The 26,434-nt window shown below is 36.9% G+C and overlaps 1 protein-coding gene across 1 annotated transcript in view; it reads left to right on the plus strand.

Moving 5' to 3' along the window:
* The window catches only part of nup210 (nucleoporin 210kDa), a 44,400-nt gene extending 22,437 nt beyond the window's left edge, over positions 1–21,963 (plus strand). Inside the window, exons 28-40 of the mRNA XM_015380165.1 lie at positions 128–286; positions 630–721; positions 855–1,029; positions 1,949–2,124; positions 5,591–5,811; positions 6,872–7,008; positions 9,015–9,129; positions 9,385–9,531; positions 11,786–12,036; positions 12,121–12,325; positions 13,341–13,463; positions 17,820–17,897; positions 20,847–21,963. Of these exons, the coding sequence (XP_015235651.1) occupies positions 128–286; positions 630–721; positions 855–1,029; positions 1,949–2,124; positions 5,591–5,811; positions 6,872–7,008; positions 9,015–9,129; positions 9,385–9,531; positions 11,786–12,036; positions 12,121–12,325; positions 13,341–13,463; positions 17,820–17,897; positions 20,847–20,944 (1,977 nt within the window). The 3' untranslated portion in view covers positions 20,945–21,963. The remainder of the gene's footprint in view (positions 1–127; positions 287–629; positions 722–854; positions 1,030–1,948; positions 2,125–5,590; positions 5,812–6,871; positions 7,009–9,014; positions 9,130–9,384; positions 9,532–11,785; positions 12,037–12,120; positions 12,326–13,340; positions 13,464–17,819; positions 17,898–20,846) is intronic.
* The last annotated feature ends 4,471 nt before the right edge of the window (positions 21,964–26,434 follow it).

Raw genomic sequence — 26,434 nt, forward strand, 5'->3', positions numbered from 1 at the left:
GAACCCTGTACCACTCAGCAACGACAAAAGAGGGACAAGAAGGAGGCTATTAATGAGGAAGCGGCTGTTTCCTTTTTATTAGATTTGCTGCTATTTTTGCCATTCTTATAATGATCTGTATCTTCAGGCCAATGTTGAACTTCAGCCAGAGCATAATTTCGGCATGACTGTGACAGGAAGAACTAGAGGCCGGACTGGGCTGAAGGTGGTTCTCAGAGTTTCTGACCCAGATGCACAGCAGCTGGAGGGAAATGTACAGGAGCTGAGTGATGAGATCCAGATCCAGGTACAGTAACTAAACATGCTGGAGGTAATCTTGTGTAAGAATTGTTCATCTTTCATCCCAGCACCAGTATTATAAATAATTCAAACCTGTTTTATGCACTTCTCTGCTCGTCGCCACTGTGTTCCCTGCTGCTTTATGTTGAAAGCTTGCTTTTGTGACAGCAGAATATTGAAAATGCGGAGGTTTGGAGGATCTTTGAAGAGATAACACTTCAGATTAGCTGAAGCTGAATGCATCTGTCTTCAGGGCTTTAATAAACTATGACATGTCACTAGCGCAGAAACATCAAAGCCTGCTGAAGGTCCTCTAATAATTTGAGTTTCAACGCTCTGCTTTAATCAAGGTCTATGACAAGCTGCACATGCTTAATCCTCAAGTAGAGGCTGAGAAGATACTAATGGCTCCAAACTCGGCTCTCAAACTCCAAACTAACAGGTGAGTCGCCTGTTGTTGTTGTTGCACAATGTCTTTATGGCATTAATATGAAAAACAGACACAGACAACCAGTGTTTTCTAAATCGTAGAAATGCCATACATAACATCATGTTATTTTTCTTCTATCAAACAGAGATGGGGTCGGTGTGCTCTCCTACCGGATGCTAGATTGCCCTGACCAGCTTGTTGTCGCTCAAGTTGACAATAAGGGCTTTCTCTCATCTGGCTCTCTCACTGGGATATCTTCATTACTGGTCACCTCGCAGGAGATTTTTGGCGTCAATCAAACTCTCATCCTTACTGTGAAGGTCAGCTCAGTTTGTTGAAAACAATTTATATAAGAGTTTAAAATCTTATGAGCTGTAGCCCTAGAAAAGCAATGCATCCTTTTAAACTCGCCATCAAATTTGGTCTCACAATACCAACTAGGTCTTAATTTATGTAAAGTCTACAATTCTTTAATCTCAATTAAGAGGTGTTTTTTCTTTTTTTCTTTTTTATTTCTGTTGAAAATAGGCTAGAAGCATTTAAATGTGCTTTTATCTAACTGTTTTTAGTTAAGAAAGTTCAAATCCATTTAGTTTATTTATATAGCGCCATTTCACAACACGTCATCTTGAGCACTTTACAGACACAATTTAGTCAGATCATGTAGTCAAATTGGTGAAAAGTTGTATAATTAAAATCAATTGATTACATATGGTCATTGACTTGTAGGATTTTCTCTTCCTGGGTGAGCATGTGGCCACAGTAGATATTCGCTTGCATCTTGTTGTTGACACTACAGCATTCTTCCACAACAAGCATGCACAAAGTGAAGGGGAAGAGGAAAACTCCCTTTTAGCAGGAAGAAAGCAGAACCAGGCTGAATGTGGGCGGACTTCTGCTGAGGCCGACTGGGAGTTTAAGGAGGCAGACACAAAATGAAACTAGAAGCACTAATCCATAACCATTTGATAATGTACCAAAGCTAAATTGCAACATTTTATGTCATGTTATGTCTTTTAATCTGCAAGTTATAATGGATGCATGACAATATTTTCATTCTTAGCTTGGCGAATATTAATATTCATTTAAGAGATTCTCACACGCGTTTGGAGTCAATCTGACATTTTCTTTGAAAGCACCTGTTAAGAGTTTTTTTTTTTTTTTTTTTTTCTTTGAAAGCACCTGTTAAGAGTTTTTTTTTTTTTTTTTTAAACGCCAACCCTTTTCTTCATTCCTCAGGTGGTTCCTGTGTCTTATGTTCGCTTCAGTACCAGTCCAGTGCTTTACACGCTCACTAGAGAGGGCCTGAACGCCTTTCCTCTGGGAATACTCCTCACTTTCACTGTGCACTTTCATGCTAGCACCGGAGAAGCCCTGCACAGCTCAAACTCCCAACTTGCATTTTCTTCAAACAGGTCTGTCAAATTAAATATTTTAAGCAGAATTTAAGAATCCGCTCTATTGGTGTTAAAGCAATGGATAAAGTATTCAAACATCAAATCATAGATTTCTAGATATTTCAAATATGGAACAATAATAACTTTTCCACATTATCTGTTCACCTTAATTATTCCTTAATTTTCATTTTACTCTTGTATAATTTTCGTTTATGCCCTTTAATGAACATTATGCTGCCTTTTTAAGACTGAATACCACTGAGCATATCTATGACCCATACAGAACACAGGAGGGAGCAGTATTACTTTTGGTGTGGAGAGAAAGCTGCTGGATTTCTCCCCACTGAGGTTAATTCCATGTGATTTAGGCCCTGTTGCAGTAGAAGAGCAGGGTTTGGTTTTTATAGCTCATGTAAAGTAAATGCTGCTTTACTGTAGTAACATAGTGTACTAGGAAGGGATTTTTTTTATTTTGCTTTATTCTTCTAGAGCTGCTCGGTAATCACAAAAATATCAGGGAAGGGAAAAAAAACAAAAAACAATGATAAACCTTATGATCAATAAGACGATCATTTTTATGTTGTTTTACTCATTGGGTTTAGAAATGTTACATTTCTTTCATTAAACAAAATAAGTAGGATTTGGCTAAATGCACTTCTTGATTCTTTTCTGTTGTAATATTTTGAAGCCTAAACTAATAAATATTAATTAGATGAAGTAAAGGGTCCCACTGCAATTACTTGTAGACCATGTTTTTAAGGCTTGCTTATTCAGTTTTGTAAGACTAAAATTATGTCCCCAATTAAACCTAAATAATTTTGCAGCTTTTATTCTAAGGTGCAATTTCTTCATTTATTTTCAGGTTGAAATTCGACGGAAGATGTGAATTTGTACTTTTAATTAGACCATTAAGTCCTTGAAGCTTTGTACAAAGAGTATATTTTAGCAAAGCACCATATTTAGAGCAGTTAGTACATGTACTTCCTAATTTCTGGATGAGGCGCACAGAATGACCGCCTCTAACTGGAGCTGAACTGATTTGTTTTTTATCATTGCCTAACTTGTCTTTAAACAGGTTTTACATAAGTCACATGCACTCATGGTCTGCAGAATGTTTTTGCACACAGTTAAAAAAATAATAATAATAAATCAGTTCACATCAAGATATGTTTGCTGATTGTCATGGTGGAAGCTGAAAACGACACGCTGACTGTTGGTTCGGATGTGTTTGATGCTTCCTGAATGCAGCTAATGGTGCAAAGCAGCCATTCTTCCTGATGCCTTAAGATGTTAAAGTTTAAAATTCCTTGATTAAAACCTTATTTTCACAACGGTTTAAAAAAAGGGCGCTGTTTTATGCATTTTAGTCAGGTGGAAAAAAGCCAGTAAAGACGACTTTTTCCCAAAAGTACAAATTTTCTGACAAATTACAAAGTTGAAAAGAAAACTTCTCTTAAGATCAAAGGTTACTAAAATCACCAAAGAGTACATTCATGAGAGATGTGCTAAATTGAATTTTGTAACCTTGCTCTCATCCATTATTTTCCTAAAGCTTTGTCCTGCTCATACAGAATTTAGCATTTTTTTTTTTGTCTTTTAAGAAAATATGAGAACCATTTTGAAAATCTATTTCTACTCGCTGCTATGAGCAGTTATTATTTTTAACTGGAGTCAAGTCAGTATTAGTGGCTGGAGTAGGACTCAATATTGTATAAAAAATAGAACCTGTATGTATTGGTCAGAAAATGGTTCAAATGTTAAGTCATTTTGTATTGAAGTTATTCTACTTTTCTGAACTCTCATATCTACCAGTTTAAAGATAGATTTTTATGAAACTGGCAGAACTGTGATTATTTTACAACTAGCTCATTTTGAATAGATGTCTATAAGCAAAGCTTGTAGACATTTATAATTACAGTAATTGTCATGGTATCCCACTCAGACCTACCATTTCAAATTAAAATGGAAAACGGGTTTTAGGTTTAATTAATTCCCTAAAATTACCCAAGGCAGCAAAGCCTCATCATCTAATAAGAGACAGGCTTTCTATTCTACAGAATTCTGCTGAATTTTCAGAGCAACTTTTGTCGATTAATTATTTGTGAACAATATCATTTATCAAAGTGTAATGGAGCTGAACAAGGTGGCATGCTGAAATATTTTAGTTTTACTTAGTGATGCCCTGGGACTTAACTGTTTTCTCTGCATGTGTTTAGTCCAATCCATTTGGTCATTAAAATTATGGCAATGGGCTTCTGCAATTCTTCATTAATTAAAAACATAAATTTTTCTTAATCCGCCTAAAAGCTGAATTTACTGTTCTTTTCTATTCCTGAGGTAGTGCCCTAAGTTTGTGGAAGTGCTGGGCACAGAGGAGAGTGGCTGTCCTTTTAGGGATGTGACTATAGTCATTTCTTGCTTTCTAGTTCTTGAGATAATTTTAGAGCAACAGCATTGAGCTCTGTTGTTAAAGTCCTGATTGTGTGGGAACTGCCAACACTGGCCTGTAATTAAAACCTAAAGTCCCAAAGAGACCAATTGGGCTGAATATCTGAGATTTAAGTTATATTTGCCTGGACTTGAATTACATTTAATTTAAGGTAAACTAGAACACTATCCTAGACAAGCACAGAAACCTGCCTGGTAATTAAGAATTCCTATCAGCTTAATGGCCAAGATGTGACCACAAACAAGGAATTTGAATTTCGTTTCACACACTCAGTGCACAGTCATTAAAAATGTATAAATACTTTGGAAGGTTTGCTTTCACAGGGTATACACAAAGCTTCTATGTACTACATAATATTTGGTGTAATTCAGGTGTTTACAGAACAAAACTGTTGAACATGTTCTAAAATTATTTAAAGCTACAGTGTGTAATACAGGGATATACAGTCAGAAATGTAATATATTATACATAACTATGTTAATTATCATCATCTACGAACTCAGCCTCTTAACCTTAATATTTGCGTTGCCTTAGAATTCGTTATTTATAATTACATAGGAGCGGGTCTCGCAGCCATGGAGGCAGACATCTTTGCGCTACGGCAGCGCAGAGCCAACAAACTAGCGATTGCGAGATCGCCCATTACGCTCGAAAGTAACTACGGCAAGTTGTTTAAGTCTACATGAAATCTATACCCTACACAGACTAATGAAATACTATCTGTAAAATTATCTATGTAAACAAACCTCATCACTTGAGAAGGTAGGTGATGCGGACGTCGTGGAAGACATTTTGTCCCGTAACGCTCGCCGTACTGTTGGGGGGGAGAAGCGGTGGGGGGGAGATGTTCATGTTGCTGCGGTCTGCAGTCTGGACGTTAGATGTCGCTGAAAATTACACACTGTAGCTTTAAAGCAAAGATATAACAGCATGATAGCTATATTACTAGATCACTCATGTTCATTTTACGGTGTACATATCACTTGCCATTTTTGCCATTGTTACATTGACCTATGGCATTCTGCTTTCTTCCAGGGATGATCTGGTACAGCTAGGAGTCGGCCCCACTAACCACTCGCTGTCCGTGAGAACCGTCAATGTAGGTCTCACACTTGTTGCAGTGTGGGATAGTGAAAACATGGGTGTGGCAGACTATGTTCCACTTCCTGTTGAACATGCCATTTATATGGATGGAGCCAACAAACTGGTTGTGGGTGATGTGGTCTGCTTCCAAGCCAAGTTAACAAACCCAGATGGTGAGTGGGGCATTAATTGCACAAAACCATTTGCATGCAAAAGCCTACAAATGTTACATTAAGAAATTTTATATACACTACTCAAAAAATAAAGAACACATGAACAACACATTTAATCAAACTTCAGTGAAATCAAACTGTCAACTTACGAAACAACACTGATTGACAATCAATTCCACATGCCGTTGTGCAAATGGAAACAAGTTCACACTGAGCACATGTGACAAATGGGACAGTGTCTGGAGACACAATGGAGAGCAGTCTGCTCCCCGCCAAATATTTCAGCATGACCGTTTTGGCAGTAGGTTAGTAATGGAGTGGTGTTGCATTTCTTTGGCAGGCCTCTATGTGTTCACCAGAGGTAGCATGACTGACCTTAGGGACAGAGAGATGATATCCTCAGACCCCTATTGAGACCATATCCTGATGTGGTTTGCCCTGGGTTCCTGCTGACAAGGAAGGCATTGAAGCTATGGACTGGCCCGCCTGTTCCTCAGAGCTGAATTCGGTTTAGCACATCTGGGATGTGCATCACTTTACTCCAAAGACTGTCCAGGAGTTAGTGGATGCTTTAGTCCAGGTCTGAGAGGAGATCCCTCAGGAGACCATCCACCACTTCATCAGGAGCACGCAGAGGTGTTTTAGGGAGTTAAAGGCATGTGGAGGCCACACACAATACAGAGCCTCATTTTGACCATCAAACCTGGATCAGCCTGTATTGTGTTTTTCCACTTAAATTTTGTGTGACTCCAAACCCAGGCCTCGATTGGTTAATACATTTAATTTCCATTGATTTTTATATATATTTTTTTTTTGTGTGTGTGAAATTGCTATCAGGACATTCCACTTTGTACAGAACAAAGTATTCAATGATAACATTTCATTCATTCAGATCTAGGATTACATATACATATAAATAACACTTATGAGTGTTCCCTTAATTTTATTTTTTTACTTGTTCTTTGCATTTTATGTTTCTTCCCTGATACTTAATACAATAAGAATTACATTTGCTACTGAATATTTATAGCTCAGATCATTTCCCTCCCTTCCTTTTTAGGTGCTTATGGTACATGGAGCTCCTCAGCAAGTGGGGTCCTCCAGGTGGACCCTAAAAGTGGTGCAGCTGTAGCCAGAGACTCTGGGACAGTTACTGTATTCTATGAAATACCTGGTGTGTTGAAAACATACAGAGAGGTTAGTTATTTATTTACATTAGTTTTAATATATTCTTATGATTTGTTTGTTTTTATGAGCATGATGAATAAAAAGCACTTTTTTTCTCTTTACATTCTGCACAACTTTCTGGCTCGTTAAGTTACTTCAGTGGTTCTTGCATCTGTTAACAAATCAGCTAACTATATTATAAAAAAACAACAGTTTTTTTTTTGTAGAGCTGTAGAATACACTCATTTGTATCAATCAGGAGCATTTTTTAGTGCATACATTGTTTCTCTTTAACTTGTACCACACTTTGGGAATCCTGGGTTAATTTGCTCTGGTCCATTTTCAACCTTTTTGTTACGCAAGAAATGCATTAGAAAAGTGAGACACGGTGATATGTGTTGAGATTTTATCAAATAGCTACAATGTTTTTCTCATTGTTTGAAAAGACCTCAATATACCAGATGTGGGTAAATTAATATTAATTCAATTAAACAAAATTTATTTGACCCCAAAGTGAAATTAATGTTGTATAGAGAGAGAGCTGTTTTATAGCTTTAGGCAGGAAGGATCTCTTGTTGCAGTCTGTCTTGCAGCACATCTGGAGAAGCATCTGACTGAAGATCCTCTGTTGTTGTTCAAGAGTCTTCAGAAAATGATGCTAAGAGTTGTTCCTTACTGTAAAAATCCCAGAGATTCTAGTGAACAGAACCAGGCTGCTTTTCAACTTGTTAAGCATTTTAAACTTAATTTCTTTAATGCTGTTACCCCAGTAGATTATAGCAGAAGAGATCAAATCACACAATTTCAGATACGGCAAAACATTAGATGGAAGCAATGTAACCAACGTAATCTGTTTCACCCCGTTTTCATTTCAGCACTGTAAACAAACTCATTTATACCCACATACAAAACTGTTTATCAGCTTATTTCCCTAAAAGTGAAATTATTCAAATGATTTATATTGGTAGTTAATTGAAGATGTGGCTAAATTAAAAGAAGAAAACAAAAACCTCTTGGTTTATTTCAAATATTAGCGAGAATAAAATAGAGAACAGAAAAAAAACACATACAAATTCATGCTTGAGGACACAGACCATTCGGTTAGTGGATCCAAAGAGAAATTAAATCAATTTCATTTTTCCATTACCCACTGAACACAGGAAGTGATATTATTGGTTTACCTCCAAGGGTAAATATCAAAGTTATATATATTATCCTTGCTAGGAAAAAAACAGCTTGATGTTGATGATCCACTAAATACTGATTCCTCAAAAATCAGTATTTACACTTGAAACCTATTTAATGAAGGAAATGTACAGAAACACCTCAGCTTAGCTATATTGTTAATTTATATTATTTATTTACTGTTGGTCTCTTCAGGTTCTGCCTAGATTTGACCATAGTAAATTTAGTAAATGACCATTAATACATTTCTCCACTGTGAGATCAATAAAGTCAGTCAATCAATAACAGTTTTAACGGACTTGAAATGTCCTGGATTTTATCATATTAATTACTGTTATCCTTAGTGTTGATGTGAGTATAACAAACATTGCGTAAAAGTAAAAAAAAAAATAAAAATATGACCGGGATGACTGAGAATCTTCACCAGCATAAAACAAACATGTATAGCAACATTTATGAAAACACGGGACAAATTCTGTCTATTTTGGTTTCAATACAGGACACAAAATTTAACTGCCAAATAAAGGGATTCCTTATTAGAGTCCATATTTTATCCGATGGTTGGCAACCCCACCACCTGTCAACATAACAGACCATGTGCCCCTTTCCAAGTATAATTTCATGAATAATTTAATAAAATGTTAGTGCAGAAATGTGAAGAGGGAGAAAATTGTTAGTTACTGGCAACAGGGTGTGGATCTGAGTAAAGTAAATGTTTGATAGAAAAGACCCTTTTCCTTAGCTGAAAGAATAAGGTACCAAACAATTAAAGCTAGGAAAGGGGTAAAATAACCCCCCATCCCTCTGAATGTGGAAGAAGTTTGTTTATTTTTTTGTTTTTTACTCCATAGGTAATTGTGGAAGCACCTTCTAAAACGGCAACTATGGCTCAGCCTTCACCTGTCAGGTCTGGAAAGGTGACAAAAGTTCTACTTACAACCAGAGAGAGAGGAACCAACCTCATTGGTAAGAATATCTTAAACAGAAATCTGGTGTACAAAGAACTATGTTGGCAACAGAGGGGATTACGTTATTGAAATATTTCTGGTTTCAGCTTATCTGTTTTCTTTGTAGGTAAATCTAGACGTTCAAATGTTTCAGTTTCAGCTTTTCAGTTGCCTTTTCTAAAATAATTAACAAAAATGCTAGTTTAATCTTTTTTCTTTTTTTAAAAAATATAATATATGGTGTTTTAGCTTTCTCTTCCGATTTGCTCTCCAGGGACTTGCTCATCTACCCAGATAGAAGCTATTTCAAAGCTTCAGCCGGAGAAATCTTTAAGCTGCCATCTTAGCTTTACCAGTGACACTGTTGACTTCTCTGCCAATGATGTCTTCAAAACCCACACAAGCTTTGACTCCAGCATTGGTAAGACTAATTTAAATTTAGGTTAAAATTGTGGGCTCCTGACAACAGAACCTTTTGAACAATTTTCTTAAATAACATTTTCTGATGCATTTGCATACATTTCACTCATGAATACTTTATTTGTTTAATGTCAATAGTTTTTGTTGTAGGGATGGATGATATTATCGGCATGTTATCGGTACATGCTGAAATTAGCTTTTAAACGACATATCATACATACGCCATTCCACCAATATAATTAAGCAATAAATAATATTTATTTTGTCGACAAACAAGTGATGATTATGCCTGCAGCACCAGTGGATCCAGTGCACCTAATTGTCCTATTTGCAATCCAAAAAGGAGGGAGAAAACTACCTAATGTCTGTCAATAAGTCTAAGAGGAAAATAACCAGTTATCAGTCAGTTCAGTTGATAATATATTAGCATATCAGATATCGGCCAAAATTCCAATACTGTACATTCCCTCTTTACTGGTAAGCGTCACAGAATGCCCAGATCTCTGCTTTTAATGTTGGAGAAGCTTTTTCTTTGCTTTGGATTTAACCTGTAGGTGACTGATGTTTTTTAAATTGGGATGCTTGCCTCCATACCATTTTAAGCCCACTAGGTGACATATATATATAGATTTTCCTCGTTTTTAGGAAAGGAAAAAAATCTTCAAATCTGACCTGCTCATAAAGTTTTGTAAAGGATTGGGAATTGTCTGCTAACCAGACCATAATGTCACTTAAACTCTCATTCATGCATCTTTTATTTAAATAATTTAACTATCTATTCTTGGCTTAGTTTCTTGTTTTCCTTTTTTTGTGATCTGTTCTTAGAAAAGGTACATTTAAATCTTAGAAACAGTGTTTATGTCTGTGCTCTTCATGAGAGCAGAAAAATAGTGTTTACAAGGGCCTAATCAATACCTGCATTGCCCAAGGAATGAATTTAACAGAGGCCATAAAAGGTGTCCGAGTGATGTATCGAACTCTGGTGACTCCATGTTGCTTGAAAGCACTGATGTAATTGTGTTTGGGCTTTGGGACTCGCCCTAGTTGCTTGTTTATCACTGCTGGCCTCCACTAGGTGTGCTTTATCGTACAGTCCTACAGCTTCCCACTTGTTTTCTAAATACTCTGTTTAATTGTGAACCCGGGGTTGGATGTTAGAACTCTGGACTTTGCAGTAAACTTTGTTACCTAAAGTTCATGTAGATATTTTGCGCCTTTTGTAAGATCAACACTTGAAGACTTCTGAATATTGTGAAGTGAAAGGAAAACAATACTTGCTGAATGAACAAACAAATCAGCAAACTGTCCTTAATGTATGAATTTATCTCCAACAGGTCCGTTCTGTGTATAAACACCTGTTGCTGTACATATTTTTCCCATTTTTTGTGATCAGCTCTAGCTCTTTCTCACTGGATGGAGACCATCTGGGAACATATCTTTCCAAGTCTGGCCACACATTGGCTATTAGATTAATTAAACTTTGACTAGGCCATTTAACACACAAATATACTTTTACCAAATCCACTAATTGTAGCTCTGGCTGAGCTTATGGTCTTTTTTTCCACTTCACTGTATGATAATGTTTAGTCTCAAGTCTTTGCAGCATCTAAGAGATTTAATTCTTCTAACTTCAACCTGACTCTGAAGAAATATATTCCCACAGCATGGTGCTCCCTCCACCAAATTGTACCAGAGGAGCTTTGATATAATTGCTTTATCCCCTACAGGGTTAGTTGCAAACCTAAAGCAAATTTTCTTGCAGGTTTCCTGTAACTATTGACTTTTTCTTGCCATAAAAGTCAAATGGTTGGAGTAGATGACAAACAGCCATCTTCTCATTAGATGCTTCCACCTTAGCTATTGACATCTGCAGCTCTCATAGTGTTACCTTGTTCCTCTGATTAATGCATTCTGTGCCTGTCTTGTTAGTTCAATGGACAGCCCTGCAGTTTGTGGCTGTCCACCTGTTTTCACGACACTGTTCGTTTCCTGATGCTCTCCAACAAACCTCTGAGGCCTTCAAAGAATAATATATATTGATATATATTGATTCAATAACACACATATTTTATTTTCCCTTCGACATCCACAGACATAGGTTGCACTGGTTATTTATTTAGTGGTGTCAAATCAAATTTGGCCAAATATAAATCCACGTCAACTTGTAAAGCAAAAAAATAAAAGGATGACTCTCTTTCTAATTAAGCCCATGACTAATACGACCATCCCTTTTTAAATCTCTGTTTTTGCTCCAGGTCTCTACACATGTTCTATGACCTTGCTGCCCATGACTGACCAACAGACACGTGTGCTTAGCATGTCTATGAGCAACCTGCTGGTGAAGGCAGACCTGGTTGGCAGCGTCTTCACTGGAGAACAAGTCAGCGCTCGGCTGCCTATAGAGCCAGGCCTTTTCTCCGACCAGACAGAACTGCTGCTCTCCAGCCTGCACCCATCTGCTGAGTTCACGGTTTATGGGCCTTTTAGCATTCTGTCCAGCTTGGAGGTCAGGAGTTTGTTTGGTAACGTGTAAAAATACAATAGAAAGCTTTGTAACCTGCTATAGGTAAACACATTTTGCTGTCTCTAGGTGGTCCCTTCTTCTCCCAGTGTTATGGTCTACGAGAAAGAGGTCCATGAAGAGTTTCCAAGTTATACCAAGTACACTGTTAATGCTGTGGACCTTCATTCAGCTGTTTCAGCCTCTATCACAATAAGCAGCCCTTCCTCCGGCCAGAGTTTAGTAATCCCGGTCAGTTTCATTCATGTCGGTGACTCCAGCTCAGCCAGACAAGGTCAGACACTGTTCTTGTGTGAATATTAATCTGCTTAGCAACAGGTTACCAAATGTGATCTTCTTTTGGTGACATCTTTCCCAAAATAATGTATTATTACAGTCAGTACTTTTTTTCATTCATTGATCTTCCATCAAAGTTCTGCTTTTTTTTTTTTCTTCTTTTTTACAATTAAAATAGCAAACCTTACTTTGCAGGGAAGCAATAAGTCCTGTCCAGAAACTATCCTTACAAATTTGACTTTCTCTACAAATCTGCTAAAACATTCCCTGAGTAACATGTGATTATTATTAATGTGAGGACAATCCAGATCCAAGCTTTGATATAAGCATATGCACTCTTAACTCTTACATCTTGGAAATGTATATAAAAATAAGACTTAGCTGAAAGCCAAGGATTTAAATAGCTGGCACTGATCTGTGATCAGTAATTATTATGACGCTTTACTGTTTAATGAACGATGTTGAAGTTAAATAACAATTGTGTAAAAAATAACATGTCATGCCAGACCTCAAAAACCTCTGTTTTAGTTTTATTTTATTAGGAAAAGCTGTTGCATAGTTACCATAAATTGGTAAATGATATTTCAAATTTACATCACACGGTCTTTAAACTCCTAAATCTAGAACGTGCAAAAGAAAGCACTAATTTAAGTTAGACTTCTCGGTTACAAACATGTTTTATGACCAAGGCTGTAATTATTCCTTTGAATGAAAACCTGACGCACTAACTTACTTTTTGTTGATAAACATGATTTAAGCCCTGCTAGGTCCTCTGGCTCTTAGATCTTAGACATACTTTGCTTATAGGAGATTGTTAACCAAGAACATGATGTTACTGGGGGAAAAAAAAAACAGGTGCTGAAGGTTTAAGTTCAAATCATGCAGAAGGGAAATCTTTCTTCATTAATCATTATGAGGATGTACATGGCGGTTTACTAGAATGTGTGCACTATGTCCTCATCACTTTAAAAAAGCCTCAACAATCTATTCACATTTTATCTGCTTCCTCCCAGCTGTGGCTCCTCCAGGCACCTCCATGGAGAACAGCAACTCCTTCCACAGCTTCATAAACTCCTACCAGATGATGTTCTGCACCTTGTTTGCTTTGCTGGCTGGCACTGCCATCATCATCATTGGTAGGTGTTATGCAATTAGTTACTGTTGTGACTTTATTTAACTTCATGTGTCGTTCTGTGAACACATTCCCAACTAGCCTTGTTAGGAAAAACAGCTGAAAGTTTGATTCAAACTCAGATTATGGTTAATTGGTTAACTCTGCACATATATGGAATAAATTTTAACTTCCTTTCAGAATTAAGAATGTATTAACAAAAAAATTAGTAGCATAAGGTTAAACATATTTCAGTTGAAAACTCTTAACTAAGAGATTGAAACTCAGCAAAAATGAACGAACTATTGTGTTAACTTAAAGGGGGTAATGAAATAGTTGCAATGATATCACAGTTGGGCATGGATTTTATGCTTGTTTTTCTTAGTCGTAGGGACGTCATATTTGAATGTCAAATCATTCTGGCTTAATCATGTATATAAATGTACACTTTATCAGACTGTCAATCAAATGTTTTCGGTCATAGCATCTTGATTCATATGTCCCAGCTAATAAACGCAACGGTTTAAATAAGAATCATTTGCTTTACCATTGAGTTCCGTCCCAGTGTTCACGGGAATGGGCATCTGTGTCTTCGGCAGGCGTAGAGCTAACAAAACTGGCAGCGTTGCCAGGCAAGGGCTCAAACATGTACGGCTGTAAGCCTTCTACACCAAATTAAGCTTTTGCCGCCCTGGCATCCTCTTTCACAACAACTTTGTCCCCGCTTTCCTCCTCTAAATAAAAAGTGAATGACGGAGGAGACTCACCCATGACCTCCGACACAAAACTCTCCTCCTCTTGCATGTTTCCTCTGTCCATAGCGTTCCTTGACAGTGTCGTTGCTAAGTGCTACTTGGTCCCAATGTAAATTTCCATTGGGAACCTACTAGCACTAAGTTGCTAACTGGTTAGCAAGATGCTTCCGAGACATTGGCCACAGCTAAACTTGCTTGCGAACCTTCCGCCACAACAATCCCGCCCCCTTGATTAACAACCAATCACATTCACTTTATTCACTCGTGTAAACTCGGGCACCACTCGGGAGAATTTAGAAATGCAACGGTTGGAACAGCTGCTTCCCTACAACTTTAAAGTCTTTAGAATGAGGTCAAATTAGCTTTAAACTAATGATGTGTTCAAACAATTCAACATTTTAATTAAGGATTTGCCTGATCAGAAATTAATATTAGTTTAGATAAGATATTCTTAACTTTCTGTGATTACTTCTTAGTGAATTTTTAGAAGAATTGCTTTTTGCTTCTTTTGCTAGGTTTGGTTTAATAAAGCAATGGAGCTAAATGCTAGCAGACACTACAGAACTCATTTTAAAGATTTTTCTCATATTTAAGGAATCACATTTCATGAGCAGTTCAGAAAACTTAAACATTAGCATCATGTTAGTCTTGAAACCCTTATTGAAATGGTTTGTCTTAACTTTTTAAACAACTCTAAAGATGTTAGGATTGGGATAGCTACAATGCAGTTACTATTAATTTCTGTAAGCTTGTTTTACTCAACAGAGGAATCACTATTGATCTCTGTTTTTGAAAGATGGGGCATCTTCAATGTTCTGGTGCTGGCTGTGTTCTCAATGGACTCTGTTCTGGATAGCCCAGCCTGAAGGCTAGATGTGTCCTTTGTTCTGCCTCATTCAGCAGTCTCTCAGATTTTTCAAGTTACTCCCGTAATTCGGACAGAATGTTGCACACATTCTTGTTGTGGATGGTTCTGGAATCTGGTTCTGGAAGTAGCTTCAGCTCTACTTAACTGATCAGTCTGAAGAGGGAAATTTCCATGGCCTGCAGGGAAAGCTATTCTGTATTTCTCTCCAATGCAGCCTGGTCTAAGTGTACAGGAAATGCAAGATTGGGTTGCTGGCATGACGGACAGCTCATTTTAAGGAGTTGAAAAGCATTTAATTAGTAATCTAGTTTTAGTCAGCACAGAGTATTTAAAGAAGACCTGATATGTGTGTAAAAAGTCTAATATTTGACCAAAAGACAGAAGTCTAGATTAAAGTAAAAAATAAAAAATAAATTGGAAAAGGGTTTATGTCAAAGAAAATGGCTTCAAATGGGTTGTTTGTGGTGAAAATTAGGTTTTGCAGGTGTTCAAACCTTGTATGCTTTCAGCTGTCTGTGGGACAGATCTATCAATCAGATCTTGATTAGCTGGTTGGCTGATGCATTGGATCCATATCAGCCTTTTACTTTACTCAAACACCCTACCTCTTCATCCTGAAAAGCAATGTGACTTTGCTACAGTGTTTCTGATTGTTTTGCCTTTTAAAATGATGGAATGTCTGTGAAAGTTTTAATGCATGTGGCTGAATGTGAGGACAAGATGCTCCTCCATGAGTCTGCATTTATTCATGCTTTTTTGTTGGCAGAGATTCATTAAAATGCACCAGTTCTATTGGCAGCAGTACATACAATAACAGAAGCTGTGACAAGTACCTCAGTGATGCACACGAGGCACTGCTCAGGGTCTCTTTCTTTTCGGGGGATTTTTTCACTAGAAGATAAGATATATTATCAGTCTGCCTTCATAACGTCCCCAATTATCTCATTGAGCTTTAGCATTATAGCTAAGAACTTTTATCAGGTGTAGGAAATGGAGCTGGTCAAAGCCCATCCAGCTATCCAAATATTGCTATGGCAAGTATAGGTTTAAATTATGGTCTCTAAACAGACTACTGCATCTATGTAGTTTTTAGTCATGCAATATCTTACAGAGTGATACTATGATGATGCTTGCCAGTCAATATGTTATGCAGGACTAGCTCCCTGTTTGCACCTGTGGATTAAATGTGAGGACATGTTACCATTATCGTGAAAGCAAGCAGATTCCCATTAATGCAACTAAAGATTTAAATGTATGACATAAACCCAGATTTGTAAAAGTTGGTAAAAATTAACAGTAATCCATATTTTTCGTTTAAAACTAGAACTTTTTACTTCAAAAAGGTATAAATTTTACAGTATTATCCTTTTAACAAACAGTGGAGTGAGAGTGCCACCGCCCTTGCAAAGTAGAGAAAAGCGAAATTAGCAGGATGTAAACTATTTCTATTCACATCCTGAAAACCAGTCAGGGACCAGATGTGGCTGTGACATAGAGTGAAGGAGTCAGTGGAGACTAGCTTTTTTTCAAAAATCAAAATTGAAGATGGAGAGAAATATATTGACAAAGTATAAGGAAACCTCTTAAGTTTTAGGTGTTATTTAACAAAAAAAAAAGAGGTTTAATTTTGTCCTTGGACTGTTCATCCAGACCATACACCGGCCAGTTTCCAGCAGGTGCCTCCCTTAGGCCTTGCTTAAAGCGGTCGTGAACCAGCCACTCCTGGGCTCTCTGAAATGGGAGCACCTCTGTAAGATCTGCTGGAGCCAGGGATGCTGGCCGCTTTGCTCTGCTTTAAATGTATATACAGTACCGTGAGTCGCTCCGTAAAATCCCCATCCGTCACATTAAGGGGAAACTGACAACCAGTAGACCACTTTTGCGATACAGATTGCTTTCATTGGGCAGGTGAAATGTCAGGCGAGCAAAGGCACAGGAAGCTGGTTCATTGTTTGCATGTTTCAAGTTTGGTTTAGGAAAAAAAAAATTTTCTTTGTCAGTTTGGAAATTGGAATAACATTTTCTAAGATTACAATTTAAAAATTGCAAATAACTGTTTTGAAAAACATTTTTGCCATCACAAAACCATCCATCCATTTTCTTCTGCTTTATCCGGGGCCGAATCATGGAGGAAGCAGTCTAAGCAGAGATGCCCAGACTTCCCGATCCACACACACTTCCTGAGATGTCACAAAACCATTGTTGCTAATTTCTCATAGCTTTAAATCTGAAACTGTTTAGCATGGCTACACAGTGCTATTTAGGTGATAACTATAAACACTTGAGTTTACCAAGTGTTTATATTTATGAACAGAATTACTTTACACTTGAGCAGAGACTGGTTTGCACAAGAGGAGAAGGAAGTAAACGAAAGAGAAAAAAAATATCTGTGCAAGAACAAAGATTTGATGGAGAAAAAAATACATTTGAGAGAAAGCAGAATTTTTGAATGTTGAATTCAAGTAGAGGAAATCTTAGTTTTTGCGGGAAAAATCCTCCATAATTTTAAACTACATTAATCATAAGTCGATCACTTGTTCCCATCACTATTTTGAATATAAAACCTTTAGTTCCTAACTTATTAGCTGCTTATATCCATATATTTTTTTTATTCATCTATTAGTCATGTGTTGCATATATTATGTGTATCAAGCACAGCATGCATTTAACTCTGTAAGAGCCCTAAAATTGCCTTCCATCTAGATTTCCCCTGTTTGCATAATTGGAATAATTATAATGTATTTGTTCTTTCCTGCAGTCCTGCACTCATTGTTGTCACCAAAGGAGCAATCATATCACCCGGCTTTCATCCAGAGGACACCACCATCCACCACTGGTAGGAAACAAAAAGTTTCAAAGCTTTGTCCACAAAATGATTTTAAAACTAATGGATTCAAATTAACACACTTTGAAGCGGCTGTTAATTTCTCCTGATTCAGTAAAGATACATTTCAATTCTCCACAAGACATTTAACATATCCAAGTCCACAGGCAGTCAGTAGATAAATTAAAGATTATTATTATTTTATTTTTTTATCCTAGAAAGTAAAGCAGTAAAAATATGCCATAGCACAGAAACAAGTGATGATTTTCTATGAATGGATTTAAAAAGATTAGTTAAGGGGGCTGTTTCTTCTAGTGGTGCAGCACTTTGGGTTGTAATGCCAGTTTCTCTACTGGTTAGATCTGCTTATTCCAGTTTGTGCAAATTCCAATTTAATTTCTTTGTCCACTTTAAAATGGGGACCATATCCACTTTGCTACCATCTGAACACATATTTGCCACAGAAATGTTGTGGCATGTATATTCAGACTATAAGCAGTAAAAGAAGTCAACCATATAAAGGTCGAGCTGTGAATTTAGACTCATCTGCTAAGAACAAACGTCATGTTAACTTGGCACTGCTTGAGGAGCAGTGCAGCAGGCAGACATGGATTTTGGGTGCAAGATTCCCTCCAACTGGTTATAGCAACAATATTTTTCACTTGAGGCTCTGGATGCCATGCTGCATACACACGTGTATCCCTGGGAGCTTTATCTATGGAAGAAGGTATAGCTAAAACATGTATGCTGTGTTTTTGTCAGATTTCCACTTGACATTTAAATAAAAATTGGATATAAAAGGGAAAGATCTGGCTGAGCTTTCCTTATCAGTGATAAATTTGATTCCTACATTTCTCGCAAATGTTGAATCATTTTTTGACCAAATTACTAATGATCTAATGTGTTTACAGCCGAACACTTAAACTGGACATTTTCTATTAATAGATTTAATGAACAGGAGCAATTAAATCTAATGTTAATCTAATGATCACCAGGCAGAGCAGAAAGAGGAGAATTTGCCAGTTTTGATCACTGACTGATTGTTCTCTTAGTAGCTTATTCAAATATTCTGGATTTATAAGGCAAAACATTTTTTGTTTTTTGTTTTTTTTTAGCTAAACTGACAGCTTAGAGTTGAAATCGTAGCCCTGTTCCTGGAATTGAATGAGGGTCAGTGAATCTATTCTTGTCAGCTATAAAGCTTCTAGGTATAAAATAGCCACAGCACCAGGTTTCAGCAGGCTTATGTTTAGTATTTTCTAGCTCTCAATATATTTGTGTTTCAAATGTTTTGATCTTTGTTTTTCAGACAGACTTTGATTTGTTGGCTGTCTGATGTGAAACTCACACAGACGGCTGTTGAGCTATGGTCAACTGTCCCTCAGGTGGACAAGCTGTTGTTTTTTTTCTTCTCCTTACATTATCGCTGCAAAGTTGGTCCTCGACCTCTGGATTTGTTGAGAAGTCTTTGAAAAAGAAATCAAGCCCCGACACAAAGGCAGGAGTTTTATTAAAATAGATAAAGAAGAAACAATTGACTATAAAAGCAGCATTTAATAGTCTTGGACATAGATGATCCTCTCTGTCTGATTATTACATAAAATTTACATTTTTGGTCATTCCACTCAAAAAAGGAACCTATGCTCTAAAGGTATACTGTATGGCCTGTAATACATTTCAAGCATTTACTTCTAATGTTGGTGTTACTGGTTTCCAGGTAACCAAAGAAATATAAAATGACAATAATCTGGTTTGAAAAGATTTTTAGCAGTACAACCTCTAGCCGACTATAAAGTGTCAGAGCATAGTGTGTTTATTATGTACCTGATCAGGCTTCTTTTTGCATTAATTACTGCAATAATGCAGAGTGGTGTAGAGGAAGCCCAGGTTAGCTTATAGCAGACTTCAGCTCATTTTAGTTTGGTTGGCTGTTTCTCATCTTCCTCTTTATAACTGCATATAGATTACAATTAAAACAAAATGTTTGCTTGTTAATCAGGTACAGAAACACCATGATCATTAAAACCATTTTACTAACTTTAGCAGAGTGTTTAACCGATGCCACTGAAGAATAAAATCAGCCTCCTAAAGCTTTTCAGCAGAAGGAACAGGAAGTGTTTAATCTGAACATGATGAGACACAGTGGACCTCCTCTCAATCAGATGGCATGACATCCTTCACATTAGACATATGCTTCCCTACTCCTCCTTCATGCTGGGTCCTTAATTTCCAATAAAAAACATCTTTTATCTGAAAGAAGGACTTTAGGCAGATGAGAGCAACAGTCCAGTCTTTGTAACCATTTAGCTGTGCTGATAGGCCTTTTGTAGCCTACATCAGTGCTCTGCCTCTTAAGGCACTGATGCCAGTAAACATTTTGGTAATATCCTCCAGATTCTCTCATCCCCTCCTCAAGGCAGAGGTTATCCTTCATGCTAAAGTTCCCTTTCCTATCAAACCTTCTTCTTCCTCTCAACTTTCTGTTAATATGCTTTGATGGAGTTTTGTAGAAACCACAAACGTCTGTGACAGTTACCCCCTGTGGCTTCCTGTCCCTGTGCAGGGTGTCAATGAATTTCTGCTCAATCCCCATCAAGTCAGCCATCTTCTCCTAACTTGTGTAAACCATAGTATAACAACAATAGAAGCCTGTAAAATTCATATCATTTTGGAATCTATTTTCACTTGGAAATATAACTTCTGGATTGGATGAGCTGTATCCTATGATTATTGAAATAAACCCTTAAAATAAGTCATTGTGTGAATATAATTATTTGAAATGTATGAAATTAAATGTTTGTATTATACTCAAATTTGTTAAAGATTCACCTGTTTTTTTTTTAATCGTACATTTTCAGCCTCTAATTGCCGTCACCTCTCTGTAGGCAATAATAATTCTCTAAGCCTTTCTGCATTGTATTCTGTGTACTTCATTAACAATTTGTTATCTGACTATTTTAGGTCAAGACTCGCCCTTCGCAAATTCTTTCAACCGCAGGACAAGAGTTAGTCCAAACAGCTCTTACTCGCAGCTCTATTCTCCAGACTACAAGTCCTGATTGGGCCTTCTGCTCGCTCCCTCTGATCATTAACATGGCAGCATCTCAGGCCATTAATATATGAAGAATGTGCCTCTGATCCTCAGCTTTGGGATGTTGCAGAATATCTTTTTTTTTTTTTTTTTTTTAAAGATGTTAGTAAAGAAACTTAAAAAAATAATAAGTTCAGATATATCAGAAGAAGTTGATGCAAGGATCCTTCCCCCTTTTTTTGTATGTTTTATGTTTAAGTGTGATGTGCTATTTGTATATGAAGATTGTGAGTGATGTGGAAATATACATAGTGTCCTGATTTGTTCTGTTCTGCCACTCAATGACAAATATTTGCAAAGTGCTTGAAAACCAAATCATTATTTTATTCTCAATGTTGTATGAAAGCCAGAGGTTTGACTATTTGACATCAGCCTGTGTGCCGCTTGTATTCAACTATGAAAGTCAGTAACTCAGGAAAAGAACATTTTCAAGAAGCAAGCTAACTTGTTTTATTTTTTTATAGACCTTTGCTTGTTGTAGCTTTGATAACGATCCACTGAATCCGTCCACAAAGGCGCTGAACCCTCCAAATGTGTTAAACTCCGACAAAGTTGGTCTAATTTTTGTCTCGGGCATTTCTTATTTCATTATTTTGTCGTTTTGATGTTTGAGCCACAATGAATGCAGCTCTTGTTTGGTTTGTTAATGTGAAATTTATCTGCAGCAGGCGTGTCTTTACAAAAGCACTCAAATGTGACCTGCCGTCATCTTGAAAAAATGTGATCGTTTTGGGTTTTTTTTTTTGTTTTTTTCCTTGGTAGTTAACGACCTGTATCAGTGTTGAAAGACTGATTCACCAACATGTGACTTGGGTTCAAGTGACATCTTTTGGTATTTGATTATTTGCCCAGGAATGTATTTATGTTGGTTATCAATTGATGGTTACGCCTTACATTCTACTCTTAACAGCTTTTGGCACATAATTACTTTTGTTTGCTTGTGTGTGAGTGTGACTGTATTTGCTAATTAAAGATTTTACATTTTATGTTTGTCTCATCTGTGTTTATAAATGCACATGTGATAACATAGTTTAACTTTCTTTTGCATTAACATTACCAGCCAGATCATCTATTTTAGTTTAACAGAACTCTGATATATTTGCAACTTGGAAAGATGGAAACCAGAGTTATGCTATGTTAGAAATTCAAGGTGAATCTCAATAAATTGAATTTATTGTAAAACTCAATTTATTTGTTATGCAATTTAGGTTAAACCATAAAATGTTTTGATTTATTGGTGACAGAAAATCATTTAAAATCAAATGGGTTTCCCAGAAAATGGGGATATTCTGAAAATTGATTTTTAACTCTGGAATGTTCTAAACAGTAATAGGGTAAGTTTAGAGGAACTCGGAGAGCCAAAGTTCCTTTTAGATTAGGTAAATTTCAAGTCTATAGTATAGAAATGAAAGTCCTGGAAGAAGCATGGAGAGCCGCAGGCGTTCAGTTTGGGGCAAAGGATTTTAGGGAGCAGTATCATTAGCTCCAGATTATCCACAGTTAAGCTGCCTACTAGGAGGTTTTAGGTTTCTCTTAACACCTTTAGTTGCTAATCTTTAGTAATTTCTATCATTTTTTAGTTAATTTTGCTTCCAGCTAAACCTCCCTGCTGACACGCTCTCCTGTACCATCGTATCGTCTTTCAAGGCCATGCTCTTGTCAATCTCCCCTCAACAAAGCAGTTAAAAGATTTTTTTTTTAGGGCTAGCTACAGTGGTGTGAACTTGTTTACTCCTTTTTTAATATATTTTTGTCACACTTAAGTCATTCAGAGCCACAAACTATTTTAATTAGTCAGAGTGACTCATTTTTCACACTGCAGTTTACCTCCAGCCACATTCAGACTTTATTACTGCCAAACCTGCTGTCAATCAAGGCATCACTGAAATAGGACCTATCTGGACAAATTGAGTACATCAAATATTGAACCTTATTCTGCAGGTTTGTATTTATTTTTGTTTGTAAATGTGATGTATGAAGTTGCCATGGATTTCTCCAAAGTATATCAAATATCTCCGTGCTCAACAAAGTGATGACTGCCTCTGACCCTGCCTACTCCATTAGAGGGGATTGAGGTCATCCCTCTGCTGATTCATCTGTTTTGTTTTTTTATTCTCCCTGGTTTAAACACTCTACCTTGGTGCTCAGCACCAGTTTATCTTTAGTTATCTTTCTGCTAACCTGCTACATCAAGCACTAAACAAAATGTGCACTTAGTGGATAAGATGAGGCAGAGAGCCCTACATCAGCAACATGCAGCAAAACAGTTGTTCCCACGATGGTGAGAGAAATCCTTGACAGGGTTCCAATAACTATTCCTGCACTGAAGGTACATTTGACACATACAAAATGACATTAAAATACAATGTGGATTTTTTATAATGACATAAAAGCACAATTCTGTTTTTATGTATAAGTGTTCAAGCTGAAAATTACAAATAAAGGATTTTGTGTAAGTGTCTTTCTGGGGTCAGAGGAACTTTAAACTTGCCAGATGTGAGCTGCTGGAATAAGAGATGGATGGGATGAGTAATGCAGCTCAGATCTTATGTTTAGTTGTTTTCTCCAAGGTGAAGGAGCTGCTGCTGCCATTAACTCTGGACCAAAGCTTGTGGGTTTTTTTTTCTTTTTTTATTTAATGGGGGAGTCCTGTCTTCTGTTGCCATAGTCACCTGTCCACTGTTGTCATTTGCTTCATGTGTTTATTCAGGAGGTATCGCTGCAAATTCAGTCACTTGATATTAGTCGCATAGAAATTATTTAACCAACTGGCCCATCATTTAAGTTGTCTGCAAGATTTTCTTACAAATTAAGTTGAAATCTTTGACATCAACCCAGAATCTGTTCTTTAAATCTGGCATTGAATATATATTTCTGGATGTAAATGAAATGTTAGGCGAAAGAAAAAAAAAATAACTCACAATTTTTTAGACCCTTTGACACCTGATCCAGTATGCGTCCCGTTTTTCAGAGACCTTCCCCTAAACTGCTGTGGTGGTGTTAGTCACCGAGCTCATTTGTATGCCCGCAGCAGCAGCCTGACTCAAAACCTGATTCACAATCTCACGTAGGTGAGAGCCCTGTACACTACGACATGATATGGAAGGCAGCATAACATGAGATTGGGGTTTACTAAAGCTGTGCGGCTGTCAAAGAGGCTTATTTGGATGTTTTCTTTCATGCATAAACACTTTTTAGTGGCTTGAGTAGCTGAATAGTTGATATGCTGAAAAAAAAGTCTAAATAAAACATCCTATAGGAAAATTGACTCGCTGGAATTGGTTGTCTGGCTGAGAGTCCAAGCTCATGAATAAAAGTATGACATTGTTAAGAGAAACTGTTCCATAAGCAAAATGTAAACTTCCCTGATTGTTCAACCTTTACAGCAAGTTTTACAATTTTTGTTTGTTTTTCACACCTTAGAAGAAAACAATTTGTTATAACAAAACAGATATGTTTGTTTTTACACAAATGTATACAGCAATCTTTGCATCAAAAATGTCTGACATGGAGATAACAAAACAGCTGCTTCTAAAAATAATAATAATAAAAAAAAAGGTCTACAAATACAATTTTCCTGAGCGTTAAGGGTGAAAGGTTTTGTTGCAGTGCAAAAACACTTCAAGACACCTTAGTGACCATGAATTGCCTGTTAAATTTCCGGCTGCATTTCCTACTGACAAGTGCTCAAATTATCTTGTTTGGACCACCTTAGAGCAATTTTAGAAAAATCTACTCAAAGTAAATATTAAGGACAGACTGAAATTGTGCAAGGAAGTACATGAAGTGACAGCAGAAGGCTGGTGTGGTTATTCTATTTGTTTATTCCTGTTTAGATGAGTCTCCTGGTGATGAAAGAGTGAAACGAGAACATTAAAACAAGCCTAAAGGGCTGCTTTACACCCAATAAAATGGACATAAATGCAGTTCTGCCCCCAAACACCTATTAGAAGGAATATTGAGATTGAAATGTCAAATTAATGAGGATCTTTGTATTTTCCAGCACGTTGAAACAGTGTGTCACAGCACAAAAGAAATCAGAAAAGGGACACACAGATAACAATATTATAATTCACTCATGGTTCAAAATTCCAGTCATTTTAAAACTATTAGGAATCTGTGGTTGCTTCTAAAAGTTTAGGAACATAAACAGAAGAGAGTAAAGCTGTGATCAACTGCAGGCACTAACAGGATGAGAACGGATCAATAGCCATCAGGATTTGTACCAGAAGCTGATATGAAGCATGTGGGTCAGCACTGTTAATATGGACTCTGATAGCTTTGATATAGTAAGAGACCATTACCTTTATAACATATCAAAGAAACACTTAAAAGTACAAAAGCTGTTTTACTACCAATGCTCTTTAAGTGTTGATATATGCTCGCTTGATGTTTTAGATATGTCATTTTTTAGATTAATTCACAATTCTGCAACTTTACCGGGTTGCCTTTTTTTCATGGGATCATTAATTCTTTAAGGTGGGGTAAGGCAGATACATCCCAGATTCATGCCAGAAATCTGTTTATGGGTTTATAAAGCTCAAGAGGGCCTCTGTCTAGCTCAGAGTGTGTGTTTTCTAGATGCCGGTTGGCTAAGAAGAAAGAAAACATGTAAACTTTGTGCAAAGAAGCAATGGAATAAACTCACTGGCTGCCTGACTAATTTAGCAAATGGTTATCTGAGGCATTTGTTGCAAACCAGTTTTAATTAACTGTCTGCTTTAGTTAAAATGCAAAAGTAAAAGTGACCGTTTTTCTTTTTTTTTCCACCAGTAGGTAGTGGCATGTAGGTTTTCAGTGTGACTGCACTTTTTCAATGATTAAAGCTGTTGCCTCAGCTTAAACGGCACTCAATTTATTCTTTCCATTAAAGCATGCAGACCATCCAGCCCCTGACAGCAGCCTGTCGAGCTCATCCCGCAGTGTCCAGAGTGAAGGGAAACTGTTCCACATGGCTTACTGTGCTGTCAGTGGAGGTGATCAATGAGGGGCTAACTGACTGAACCTGACCAAAATGGTTAGGCTGCTCCTGCTGGACTGCAGGTCTGCTGGTAAAACACTCCTTCCTTTAGGAGGAAGGCTTTGGTTATTTCTCTTAACTTTAAGCTAAGATGCAGAGATTTTCTCTGTTCTTTGTTTTTTCTTTAAATCACTCTTAAATTATTCAGAGCAGAGATAAATAATGACGATTAACCCGACCAAATATGCAAAGATAATGTAAGCCAAACATTTTATCCAAGCCAGAGAAGCCATCTTTTCTTTTTTAAGAATCTTTTAATTAACACAGGAGTTTTACAGATTGAACTGCATGTTTTGCTTCATACCACAAACAGGCGTAAATACAGACACTTACTTGGTCACTATAAAGCTTTTTTTTTCATAGTGCTTTTAAATATTGTTCAAATTGTGCTTTAGTTTAAGGTCACAAACTCCTGGCAAGAAATTAGACTGACTGACT

The sequence above is a fragment of the Cyprinodon variegatus genome, unplaced genomic scaffold, assembly GCF_000732505.1.
Source record: "Cyprinodon variegatus isolate N-32 unplaced genomic scaffold, C_variegatus-1.0 Scaffold208, whole genome shotgun sequence".
NCBI classification, from domain to species: domain Eukaryota; kingdom Metazoa; phylum Chordata; class Actinopteri; order Cyprinodontiformes; family Cyprinodontidae; genus Cyprinodon; species Cyprinodon variegatus.